This window comes from Barbus barbus, assembly GCF_936440315.1.
Source record: "Barbus barbus genome assembly, chromosome: 24".
NCBI lineage: Eukaryota > Metazoa > Chordata > Actinopteri > Cypriniformes > Cyprinidae > Barbus > Barbus barbus.
Genome location: NC_136752.1, coordinates 15158214 through 15171531, shown reverse-complemented (window position 1 = coordinate 15171531; position 13318 = coordinate 15158214). Strand labels below are relative to the sequence as shown.

The following is a 13318-nucleotide window of genomic DNA, read 5'->3' as shown; positions in this document are numbered from 1 at the left end:
TTTGCTTACAATTTTATCCAGAGTAACTATAAGTACACCTATCACAGTGATAGTAGGGGTTGGACCAGGGCCGCTGCTGGCCAAATCGGTGCCCTAAGCAGGAGTGTATTGTTGTGCCCCCTCCCTCAAATATTATGAGGGTAAAAAAAAACACCTACTATAAGGGTCAAAACAGAACTTTAATAAAATATAGAAGTAAATAAATTGTAATTAAATTGTATTATTTACAAATTACAGTTGTAGCTCTAGACAGTTATCTATGGCAGTAATACAGTTGTCGATGTGTAAGCTTTTAATAAGTCCAAGAATAAAATGAGTAATTTAGCCTACTCAACATGTTAAAATTGATTTACAGAACTTTTTTTGCCTTTTTCTAACAGTTTGGACTTGAATAAATAAAGAAAACGTGCACTTAACCTTTTCACAGGCATTTTGTTTAGAGATATCGTGATGTATCATTATAGGATTTTCTATAAATATATTGATTATGGCAGAATCGCAGTATCGTGATTATATCATATCGTGAGCAATGTATCGTGATTATATCGTATAGTGAGCTACAATGCGAATCCCACCCCTAAGTAATAGTGCTGCTGGACCAACCTATGGATAAGTGTCCTGCTCAAAGGCACAATACCGATGAATGACTTATCATTCTTTGCAAAAATATTACAATATTTCTGGTAGCAGCTCAGATCTTTAACCACTAGAGCAGACCAATAAATGGGACACATTAGTGATACAAAGGGTAAACCTACTTTAGGCTTATAGGGCAAAAGATTTTGGTGGAGGACTAAGTGTATTTGCACTGGGATAAGTGGATTAAGGAGGATCAGGGTTGGGTGTTAGTAGAAGGGACTGTAGATAGTGGGCACTCTCTTATGTACCTCATGCTTCCTCCTCTCCTCCTCCACTCGACTCACTCTCCTCTGAGCTGCTGCAGGAGGGGGAGCCTGGACAACACATGACACCGAGGGGCGAGGATCAGAGATCTCTCGCTCTCATTTATAGCACACAGCGGGACAACATCAACAAATGTCTGAATGTTACACAAGTGTCCCTCAGTGCCCCTCCTAACATACTGAGTGATAATGTATGGGCAAAACATAGGAGTGGATTAGCCAATGACATACATGGGGTCTTTATTTCCCATGGTTCTCACCTGCTTGAGTTTGACTGGTTTCTTTGCTGCATCCGGGACCTTTCTGATGGCATCAGATGGTCTTCGGACTGTTAAAGGCACTCCATATTTAGCTGCTGGCTTTGTGATTTTCTGAGCTGGGTAGATGGGGATGGGACCTGGGGCAGGGCGTTTGGCTGGGGAGTGAAGAGGAACAGAACAACTGGATTTCTGGTATGTGGAGATCAAGAGAACAATTTAACAATATACTCCAGGCACATCTTAATTAGTGACTACTGCTCATCCGTCAGTGGATACCATGATTCGTAAGTAATTTTCCCCCATAAATTTAGTATAATAGAATAATCCAGATATACAACATCAACAGAGGGTAACAAATGTATTAGTTATTAATGAATATGTTTACCTGGTGCTCCCTGGGCCACACTCATTTTAGTCTGATTAAGGTGAAGTGAGTGGCTGAATTCCTGAGCAATAATCTACAACATACAAGGAAACATACTAAACAAACAAATTCTCCAACACATGCGGAATTGTGTCTGGAATTAGACCTGAGTGTTATATAACATGAGTTATATCTGAGTCACAACGCACAGACTGATTCATCATCACACTTCCATAAATGTCTGTTTGCATGTGTCACCTGAGGGCTGAGAAACTTGTGAATCCTGCGAGCAAGAAATGGTTTGTCCAAAATGGCTGAGACGGAGGGTCTCTCCCGGGGGTTGCGCTTGAACAGCTGGGCCAGGAGAGAGCGCAAGTCTTGGGAGTAATGCACGGAAACAGGCGGGTATGAACCACGGATGATTTTTAACACCAGGTTCTTCATGTTTCCGGCCTCAAACTGAGAGAAAGACATCATATAATTGGTTCTACTTTAAACTAAAATCATAATACCACCTTCACTCAAGTCATAAATCACATAAACCTAGAATAATAAAGAATACAGAAAAAAGACTGTATTATATAAAAGAATCAACAGTGAATTTTCTCTTCAGCAGGAAAGTGTCTATCCACACAGTTAATCATCTCCATTTTTAAAGCTGATGCAGTTTCACTTGCATCTCCACTGTAAAATATTAGTCTCCTCAGAACATTCATGGTGTAAATAATGAAAGAAGGGAAGTGAGAGAGGAAGAGGGAGAGAAAATGAGACCTACATACAGAGACAGATTAAAAAGATATGAAAGAGAGTTCTGTTTTATCGTTCACATCAAAAGATAAGCACAAAAACTCCCTTGCACGCAAAAGCTACTATTGAGAACATGAGGTACTTACTGCATGCTTAAGTGTGCACATTTCATACAGGACACATCCCAGGGCCCAGATATCACTAGGGTCAGACCCGACAGAACAACGCAGAAAGAAAGAGAGAGAAGATAAAAAAACAACAACAACAAAGCAGACAGACAAGGAGAAAGTGGGACAAATGGGTAAATTTTGGGGTAGCACATGTGGATTACTCACACATGTGCACATGCAAACATATACACGCAAACAAACAGCATATAAAATCTAAAGTAATTTGAATATCAAACAACATGGTTTTGCACAATATCTGAATTGTTTGGTTTTTTTTGGCAAAGAACTACACGAAATCTAATGTTTACAATCCAATCCAATGCACATCGATATGTGGCTTAAAATCCAATTAATGCATCACAGTCATATTATTCAATGTTCATATTATATAGTATTTCATCATTCAGGATGTGATGGAATTGAAAAGATCAGGATTGAAAACCAAATCAGATTTGTGTGCAGTGCATGGTGAACAAAGTCATTTAATGTCTATATCTCAGTATGCACTCTGATACGAAGAAATTGTAAAATTCATACTCTACAACAATCAAACATTTGGGATCAGTAAGATTTAATTTTTTCAAGAAATCAATACTTGTATTCAGTAAGGATGCATTAAATTGATCAAAACTTACAGTAAATACATTTATAATATTACAAAAAAGTTCCATTATTCATTATTTTTTAACTTCATATTTGTCGAAAGACTCCTGGGAACAAAAATAAATGGTTTTACAAAAAACATTAAGCAGCATAACCGTTTTCAATACTGATGTTTCTTAAGCACAAAATCAGAATGATTTCTGGAGGATCATGTGACACTGAAGACTGGAGTAATGGCGGATAAAAATTTAGCTTTGCCAACAAAGGAATAAATTACATTTTAAAATATGTACAAATAGAAAGCAGTTTTTAACTTATAGTAAAAATAACAATATTGTGAAATATTTATTACATTTTTGATCAGATAAATTAAGATTTGGTGATCTTAAAAGGAATTATAAATATATACATACACTAATTAAAAAAAAAATCTTACAGACCCTAATCCTTTAAACAGTAATGTAATACAGCTGGTGTTCATCAATACTGGCTAAAAATATTCATACTGATCAAGTTACAAACAGTCCAGGAACAAATGACTTGGGATCAATATGTAGCTGCTGGATCAGATATACTTCAAACTATAAACTTACATCACCACTAATGATTCAGCAAACTGTACAAGAGTCAGTGAGTGCTCTGTAACTAGTGTACCGCTCACATATACCCCCCTCTGGCTCAGAACAGGAAGTACTTTACCTCTTGTTGTTGTATGGTTTATTTTCACATATCTCTGGCGACAGGTAGTAAGGTGTGCCAATACATGTCCTCGCCAACTCCACGGTGCTGCACACACAACCTATGAAGGTCATTCTCACCACATTCCTTATGCTGTTTTGAAATAAAATTGAAATTACTTGCCTGTTCAAAACTCTAGCGATTCCAAAGTCACCCAGCTGAATGGTACCATCTTTGGTCAGAAAAATATTCTTGATAGAAAACAAAAGCAGAAATCATACAAGGGCAAGGCATAACATGTATGACATGTAAACCAAGTCGTAGTATATTGTACATTATGTCGTAGTTCCACAGAAATGTTGGTACAAGTGTTTGTGAGAGACAGACAGCTGTACTTGTGATTTGATGTCCCGGTGTAGGATTTTGCGGTCATGTACGTGTTTTAGAGCCAGGCAGATCTGCACAAACCAGTCAAGAATCTTCCAGAAAACAACAGACAGTGTTCAGTATTTCAGACAATAACATTGCAAGATTATTCTTACAAAAAATTGGTATTTTGCTAACATTCAACAACTAAGAATATTTCTTATTTTGTTACGATAAAAGAAATTCCACGTTAACAATTATTATTACTTTTTATTTAATGGTATATCTAAGTAGCATTTGACTGGTCTGACAATGCCACCCCTGTGGGGCGACCCACTCTAAATACAGTAGAATAAAATAGATTTGTAGCTGATGTGACTGGATTCTTCATTCCATATGAGTGCATATGACGTTAAATAGATACCATTTACTTTTGTAGGAGTGAGACATTTTTTTTTTAAGCTTTGATAATTTGCAGCCTTTTGTTAGGTGCAGAGCTTAACTGAATATCTTTGTATTGTTCCTCTTACCTGTTCCTCAGGGAATATAGTCCCTCTCTGATTATTGATCTTCTTAAACAGGTCTCCTCCCTCACAGTAGTCCATTACTATGTACAAACAACCACTCTCTGAAGAAAAAGAGAAAAAAATTATTGTACTTCAATGACAAAGTAACAGCAATGTTTCAGTTCACAGTCTGGGCGGCTTCTTGAGATTTAAAATTAGATTTTTTTAAATAAAAAATAAATAAATGCATTAAATTGATCAAAAGTGACAGTAAACATTTATAATGTTATAGGAGTTTTTTTTTTTTTTTTTCTTGAGGGTCGTGACAGTAAAGACTGGAGTGACTTAAAATATATTAAATTTAATTTAAAAATACAATATTAAAATTGTTGCTTATAATTATAATATTTTACAATATTACTGTTTTTACAATGTATTGATTAAATAAATGTAGAGCATAAGAGACTTCTTTCAAATACAATAAAGTTACAAACGTTTGGATATTAGTGCATCTGTACATGTGATATAATCAGATTTAAACTCTTAGGTTTCGCTGTATATTTAAAATGGAATTAAGCCGACATAATCCCCTCCATTGCTAATATCATTAACATTCATATACCACCCCAGTTTCATGTCATTAATTAGCCTGCCATCCGGATGTCAGAGATACTGCTGCTGCATGACTTCATGTAGAGAAACTATCATTAGCTCAACGACATCCTCTCTATAATTTAATTCAAGAGCTTGGAGCTCCTCCAGATCATGCAGACTGCCCGATCTATCAACCAGACACAAGCCTTTAGAACAGAAATGCAGTGGGTCTGGTCTGTGCCGGAACTAATGTTCTCAGATTAATCAAGATCGGTCAACTAAAGACCAAAGACCTCGTAGACACTCGTTTGTCATGCCTGTCGACATAATGGCAGAGCTGGGCAACGAATCATCATATTCCAATATCACTTAATACACATTTCAGAATATGGATGTCTTAACGTATGAGTGGGCTTTACCTTCAAAGGATTCCTTATACTGGACGATGTTTGGATGGCTCATGTTAGCCAGAACTGCCACCTCTTTACGCGACTCTTGCCTTTCTTTGTTTGACATCTGATGAGATAAAGAATACTACAAGTGTATATGAAGGCAGATGTGAAACAAGTATCATCTTATTAAAATAATTATGTTTTTAATAACTGAAATACTTATTAAATTCATCAAAAGATGTCTAATAGAAAGAAATGAACTCACCCTGGAGATGCCAATCTCCTTGATAACATATTGTCGGCCGTCTGTCCTTGACTTGACCAGGATGGCTTTCCCAAAGGATCCCTCCCCAATTTTCTTCAATCTCTCATATTTATCCATGTCTGTGCAAATGACTTCTCATGCTGAGGCAAAGGGAACAAAATCCATAAAATTAGGATCACCAGTAAAACAATACTAGGATTTTTGTAAATATAGTATAAAATAATTTTATCTCTCTCTTTCTAGATATGTAGCCTAGATATAGGTATATGGATACTAAAATAGACATTCATTTTTTAAGTCAACCAAAATTATTGTCTGATGGCACTGGAGCAACCAGATGGCATATTCCTTTATAGAATTCCATTTTAAAAGCCACATTCAGCTGTCATGTATTCACAATGCCAGCAGGAATTATTCAACCGACTTGAGCGGAGCACCTCCTGACGAGTGAAAGGTTAATATTTTTTCCACACAGAATCCAGCTGCATGCTGGGAATCACTATAACTGCCACCTGGCCTAGATGTTGCACTACTGCTATTTTGCACAAAATATTGCACTACTGCTATTTTGCATAGAATACATTGTTCTATCAATATTTTGCACACTCATCCAGCTGTATTTATTTATTACCACTGTTCTCACGTCTCTGCTGTTCATAATGTGTACATATAATCTGTAATCTATATAATCCCACATTGCTCTGTTCATAATGTACATACAATCCCTACATTGCATTCCTATTTATATTCTGTATATACTCTGCTCAATACTGTATATAGCAATTCCACTGTACATTCTGTAAATCATATCTTCATTTACTCTGCACTTATATGTATATAAAACACTATATTCTTGCACTTCATTAGCTCTGTACTTGTACTCTGCATAAATGACAATAAAGTTGAATCTAATCTAATCTAATCTAATCTAATGAGGCAAACATAGACATGCATTTTTTTTAGACAAACTAGTAGGACACGGAAATAAAAACAAATAAAGCCTAAAAGCAATAGACCCTTGGATGAATGCAAAAACTGAGCCAAACTAAAAGCAAAAGCCAGACAGTGTACAAGAGCTTATGAATTATATATGATATGTCAGGAGGAATTACCCACCACTCTTTAAAAGAGGTAAGAGGGGTACAAAAGGAGAGGTTAAAAAAAGAATCCGAGATGGAGACAGGGACTTTAAGACAGCAATAAATTAGACTAACAATCTGATGAAAGCTCTGTTGTCCAGTAATATTGAATCACAAAGCTGACAATACATAGAAACTTACAAGCTCTACTGTTTAATAACAGACCATGAATTTACTTGCATAGGTCTAATATCTACAACATTAGTTCTTTACAAACAACATTTGTTATGCTGCTTCATGTTATACGGATAAAAGCATCATCACACGAACATTGCGTTGCAAAGTTTGAAAAGCATCAGCTGATGTCTAATTTAGCTGGGCCTTGAACGGGGCTGCCCAAACTAATGATAATACACGCCAATGAAAACCGCGAAAAAAATGACCAGTCTTATTGGCATCCCGCGAAATGACACTGACATGCTCTTTAAAGCAGAGTTCTGCGATATATTGCATCATTTTGCAAATAAAATCAGTTCTTACCTTCTATATTCAGAATAATCAGCGAACATTGGCAGCATCAGGGAAGCTCACATGAAGATTTTCTGATGTGGGCGGTCTCATGTGGGAAGACTGCACAAGCTGACTGAGAGGAGCGATTTGATTGGTCCGCGCTCATGTCGTGTCTCAGGTGATAGGGTGAAAAACATGTCAGTCAAAACCCATAGCTGTTAGGTTTGTCTGTCAATGTTTGGTGCAAAATTCCCCCCTAGCAACCGTCACCGGGTCATGGAGCCACTACCGAGAGTCTTTGGCCAGTATCCGCTTTCATGGCCTCAAACTGAAGAGCTTTTGAAAATGAAAAGACGAAAGAATTAACGGATTCTGGCACTGCATTTGTGAAGTACAAAGCATGTTGTATTTTTTTTATAAAAAAAATATTTAAATTAAAACATAAATGTATTACTGATATTTATTTTTTATGTTTTTATATATTTATATGTATTTATATTTGTATTTATAATAATAATTATTATTATTATTTATATTATTTTATATTTTAGATACTTATTCCATATATTTTCAAATTATTTATTTATTAGTTCATTGTTTTATTAATTTTAATATTTTACTAATTTGTCTTTGTCAATGTTTTGAGATTCTGCAAACTTACTATTTTATCATTGCAGCCACTTTTATTCAGAAGCAAAAACAATCTCGATTTTTTTTACCACCTTAATTTACTATACAAGTAATTTGCTGCTTTCCGATTCCAAAGGGATAAAGTGGTGTGCATGTGTAGCTGTTAGAGTCAGGCTAATAAATACATTAAAATACGTTATTTCTCTCAATAAGGTCTTTGAGTTCATATTAATTTACCGATGCGTTTGGCTCCACCTATCGGGCACCACGCGCAGTTCACTCAACATGGCGGCACCCGTTCCATCTATACCACAAGTTCACATTTAGCGACAACAACGAACGGTAGATGATATTACCGATATTTACCGTGAGTTCGATATATTGTCGTCTAAAAACCTAAATCCGGTGCTGTTATACCAACTATAATTGCGCAATGTCAATGGATTTCTAAGGGATGTTGCTCAGTGGCAATTGTAACTTTTTAATGAGCATTAAATAATTTGCTGTATTAATAACTTTAATGTCAGATATTACTAACAGTAATGTGGCACATCTAAGAATTACCTTTCAGAGTACCTCGGTAGTGTCCAAAATACTATTACATTATGACCTTTTATAAGTGATAGTTCTAGATAATAAATAATACAGTATTGTAGTGCACAATGGTTATCATATTAATATACACATTTACAAATATTTACATAGCACTCCAAGGTACTATACATTATTATAACATTTTTTGGCAAAGCATTAATCAAATGTAAATCAAAAATGCTTCGTTTCTTTATAAGCACTCTTTTTTTTCTAAAGATACAGTACTATTCGCTGTACTTTCACCTTTACTCATTCGATATCTGATTGCTGGCCTGCAGTGTTCATTCTGTGGTGTTTTTGTCTCTTTTAGGGTCGTGATGTCCAGACTGGCTGTTGTGTTCGGGGGTTCACGTGGCATTGGGCGAGCAGTTTCTCAGCTGTTAGCACAGAGGGGTCATAAGGTTGTGGTGTTGTCTAGGAATAAGGAGGCTGCACAGGTTACAGCTGAATCTCTCCCTGGAGGTGAATCACCATGAATCAGTCTCAATTACTTTGCATTGGTTCGCTGATGAAAAGTCTAACACTTTGATTTGACAATGCAGACATCATACACTTCAGGCCTTTATTTCTTGCCTAAATTGGAGTTTTGTATAGATTTAGATATAGATAGATAAATACATTGTATAGATATAGATATATTGTAGTATTTATCTATCCAACAGCACAAAGAAAACATTTTGTTACCAGGTTGGGTAATGAATGCAAATAAAACGTCTTAATCTTATATCGTGTTAAAATAGATGTGATGATTCTAGAGTATACATTTAATTTCAGAAAAACATTTGGGTCTAAGCTGTGATGTCTCCAAAGAAGAAGACGTTCAGAAAGCATTTGAGGCCATCAGTAAGACCTGTGGCACTGTGGGATACCTGGTAAACGCAGCTGGCATCAACAGGTCAGGCAGTGATGCAGAAAATGTGATATTGCATAAATATATCAGACAGATACCATGGCCAAAAAAGACGATTAAAATAAAAACAGCAGATTTTGATATTATGAATAAATTAAAAAAAAAACTACTGCATTCTAACATATATTGAATGTGTGTTTATCTTAAAGAGATGCATTGTTATTGAGGAGTAAATCTGAAGACATGCTGTCTGTTCTTCACACCAACCTGCTGGGCTCAATGCTGACGTGCAGAGGCGCTCTACGGAGCATGCTCAGTCACGGAGGAGCTATTGTCAACATAGGTGAGTCTTGTGTCCCACTACCTTATGATCTTCTTGTATATTATTTCAATTCAGTGTCACTAAGTTCAAGCTGGAGAAAAGTCTCCCTGCATCACAGCAGCTGGGCAGTTTGGGTTCATTTAATCACCACTAGATGGCGCAGAAGCTTCAGATATAGAGTTGTCTTTGTCTGTATCATAATGTAGTTCTTACACTTGTAAAATAAAATAAAAAAGTTTGCATGTGTGTTGTTGAGTTTAACACATATATCTCCAGCTTTTATTGCTTATATTACGATATATAATATATTTAAATTTTATTAAGTGTCCCAGACTGAGCAAAATATGCCATTTGTGGAGCACTTGCTGATAATTACTGTATATGGCATATATACAACATATGTTAAAACATATAATGCAATGTAATAGTGATGACTGAGAGACGGACAAATAAACATTCCTCAAAAGCCTGATGTGTCATATTTGATAGATTTTAACATGAATTGAAGTTTGTTTTTTGTTGTTTTTAAAAAATAAAGTATGGATAATCAATTTCTTCAGTCTAATATGTGGTTTTTTTTTTATATTTGTAACAATATAGTATAACAATAAAACAATGTATTTTTACGGTTACTTCATCAAAATGTCAATAAGATGCTGAAAAGGGACATGTTTAGAATTACACTAAAAGGGATTTTACTTTCTAAAAAGGTATCACCTATCAATCAGACGACAGATGGATTATAGTAGATTGTATACAACAGGTTTTCTATCAGTTTTGATCATGTTTTAATTTAGAGGCCTTTGAAATTTGCGTATTAAATATGATACAGTAGGACTTATACTGTAGGTTTAATCACGTGTTTCCTCAGGTTCTGTGGTGGGTGTGAAGGGTAACTCTGGTCAGTGTGTGTACAGTGCCAGTAAAGCCGGACTGGAAGGATTCACACGCTCACTGGCAAAGGAAGTTGCTACCCGGAATATACGAGTGAACTTGGTGGTTCCAGGTTTTGTCCTCTCTTTTTCTTCTATTACTTCTTTTGCCTATTAATCTGCATATTAGTAGTCATCTGAGTAACACTGAAAATTATTTTCACTCTCCCCTCTTAGGATTTATTCAGACGGACATGACAGCAGGGCTGGAGAAGAAAGATGTGGTGAGAAGAATTCCACTGGGCCGTTTTGGGGAACCTGCAGAGGTGGCCCACGCTGTCCTTTTCCTCCTGGAGTCTCCTTATATCACAGGACAGCTTCTGCTTGTGGATGGAGGACTACAGCTGGCATTGTGATTATTTCTGCCAGCAAAGCAAATGAGCAAATTGCATATTTTTGTTGTGCTGATAATATACAATAACTGTTTACAGACTGCGTCAAATCACCTCCTCATCACTCGGTGTCATTGGAGTCACACATATCATTGTGTAAGAGCTGAATTGGATTAAGGTTATTTTTAGTTCACTGGAGTTTTTGGGTTACGGCTCATGTTCCATACTTGGGATGACAGAGGTCACAGGTCAACATGTGGAGGATATGACTCGCTTTGTGATGTCGTTTCAGCATATAAATAGGCTGTGCAACATTACACTTACAGAGCCCCTAACTCATAGAAAATAATTTATTAAAATTAAGATGTATTAAATCCTGGCCTTTTAAATCATTAAATCATAAAAACACAGATTACCAAGAAAACCAAGTCAGCTTTGAGAGATGTTTTTGCCAAGAGCAACTGGACTCAACCCAGACTCAATTTCAGAGACGTTTATTTATTGTACTATTCATAAACCAAAAGAGAATAAGGAGAAGAGTCCGTATACAGGCACAGGTTGGCTTGGAAAACAGAAAATATTGCAAAGTAAGAACCTCCTAAAAATCTGTCTATTTGTAGGATGAACAGCTGTGTACGAAAAAAAACATGCAGATCACAGGCTTATATGTGTATATTGTTATGCTATATTGTTTTGTATATACGTTTCAAATGTGTGCGAGATGGCTAAACTATTTGAACTGAGTATTTGATACTCGACTGATCGAAGCTAATATCATTATGAATGCGTTACGAAGGAATATGTTTGAGTTGCTTAAAAAGCCAATGAAATAGAATTTATAAAAACAGTATCACATTTTTGCATGTTCCTGTAATTCCAAACCTGAAAACTGAAGCCTACCTGTCAAAGCATTACCATCTCGTCATTCCATGCACCATCATCATTAAAATCAATAATATTCGTATAAATCTCGCCGCCTTCCACAATCAGCCCATCCTCCAGAAACATGCATGCATCAATTCTGTTTCCTGTACTTCCATCATAGTCATTCCTCATTACTCTCACTTCCATGGAAACACAACAAACTGTCCAAACCTGTCAGTCAGCCAAAACTTACAAAAATCTCATCACTCATGTTAATGACATATCGGTCTCCACTTTTAATCTCTCCTAAAAAAAGACAGGGTGGGAAAAGATCACTAAGGCCCGGCCTTGTGCGACATCTCTGGATTGGAGCCGAGATCCAGACGCGGCGCCTATCTATGGCAGTGTGCGTCTGATCGATATGCTGGATCTCAAGGACCCTGAAGCTCCAGGAACAATGAGGTCCATGGAGTTTTAGGGGTGTCCATCTTTCCACAGCCCTGTTCCCTACATCCAGAGAACCAAACAACCACCCAAAAAAGTCCCATTTCCTGTGCTGGAGAGGAAGAATTTTCTCCAGCATTTCATAAATATATCTAAGGCATTATAACTAAATACATAAAAAGTGTTACATGTTGGCACCGTAGTAACATGCACAGTTAGATGCTAGTTATCTGAATAGATTTTTTATTATTATTTGTATTTTAAAATTAAATATTTTTTAGGCACTTGTGAAATCTAGAGATGAAAAACAAGGTGATCATCGGCATACTACCTCCTTCCTCAAAGCACGTGCTGGTGTGTGTGTGTGTGTGTGTGTGTTAAGTGCACCAGCGAGCCATCAAGTCTGTTTACAAGCAGGATATGACCTCATTTAAGCACCCACATCACTTCCCCTCAAAAAACAACTGAAATAAAAGTAAAGCAAATGGTCCTCCTCAGGTGGAGAAGAAGTGATAATACCAAGAATCAAAATCTCTGAAGAAATGCTTTGCAGCTTCCTCCATCACTATTCAAAGTCAATCCATCACTTTTTCATCCGACCCCAGCAAGAGGCTTTTGTTGGGAAATGGGTGGGGATTATGGAGTACGCTGGATCAAGGGATTGGGATTCAAAGGTCAGATCCTCCCTGCTAGTCTCTACAGGTCGTCACTCTCCACTAGGGTGCCGGGAGGAAGAGGATTGGTGTCTGGGAAGAAGGCTGCCTTCACATTCAGACCTCGTTCTGTCAGAGCGGCGTAGCGGCTCGCTGATGGACGCACCTTCTTGGGCTTTGGGGTGTGAGTCTGCTGCCACTGGGCTGAGGGAAGGAAAGGGCGAGGATGAACACAGTCTCTCACTTTCAACAATTCACAGG

General features: G+C 36.8%; 3 protein-coding genes across 12 annotated transcripts in view; 1 reads left to right on the top strand and 2 right to left on the bottom strand.

Annotated features, from left to right (window-relative positions):
* LOC306843830 (serine/threonine-protein kinase Nek1-like) overlaps window positions 1-7536 on the bottom strand; it is a 30029-nt gene extending 22493 nt beyond the window's left edge. For all 3 annotated transcript variants that reach the window (XR_013781870.1, XM_079375513.1, XM_079375514.1), the window contains exons 1-12: window positions 7467-7536; window positions 5848-5987; window positions 5610-5706; window positions 4621-4718; window positions 4120-4203; window positions 3908-3975; window positions 3746-3832; window positions 2420-2474; window positions 1785-1985; window positions 1548-1620; window positions 1163-1317; window positions 888-953 (exon numbers count right to left, since the gene is read on the bottom strand). Coding sequence is in view for 2 of the 3 variants with exons in the window: in XM_079375513.1 (XP_079231639.1) it covers window positions 888-953; window positions 1163-1317; window positions 1548-1620; window positions 1785-1985; window positions 2420-2474; window positions 3746-3832; window positions 3908-3975; window positions 4120-4203; window positions 4621-4718; window positions 5610-5706; window positions 5848-5964 (1101 nt within the window). In the remaining variant the exon portion in view is untranslated. The remainder of the gene's footprint in view (window positions 1-887; window positions 954-1162; window positions 1318-1547; window positions 1621-1784; window positions 1986-2419; window positions 2475-3745; window positions 3833-3907; window positions 3976-4119; window positions 4204-4620; window positions 4719-5609; window positions 5707-5847; window positions 5988-7466) is intronic.
* Window positions 7537-8326: 790 nt separating this feature from the next.
* LOC306844082 (carbonyl reductase family member 4-like) lies at window positions 8327-12061 on the top strand. Of its 2 annotated transcripts, none has more exons than XM_079375971.1 (6): window positions 8327-8433; window positions 8971-9122; window positions 9435-9555; window positions 9720-9853; window positions 10704-10838; window positions 10942-12061. In XM_079375971.1, the coding sequence occupies exons 2-6, from the start codon at window positions 8978-8980 to the stop codon at window positions 11118-11120; spliced, it is 714 nt and encodes a 237-aa protein (XP_079232097.1). In that variant the 5' UTR covers window positions 8327-8433; window positions 8971-8977; the 3' UTR covers window positions 11121-12061. The 2 variants fall into 2 exon arrangements, with proteins under 2 accessions (XP_079232097.1, XP_079232098.1); XM_079375972.1 differs by having other exon boundaries at window positions 8333-8408; window positions 10942-12059.
* palld (palladin, cytoskeletal associated protein) overlaps window positions 11576-13318 on the bottom strand; it is an 84933-nt gene continuing 83190 nt past the window's right edge. For all 7 annotated transcript variants that reach the window (XM_079375967.1, XM_079375961.1, XM_079375962.1 and 4 more), the window contains one exon: window positions 11576-13261. In XM_079375967.1, the coding sequence (XP_079232093.1) occupies window positions 13101-13261 (161 nt within the window). In that variant the 3' untranslated portion in view covers window positions 11576-13100. The remainder of the gene's footprint in view (window positions 13262-13318) is intronic.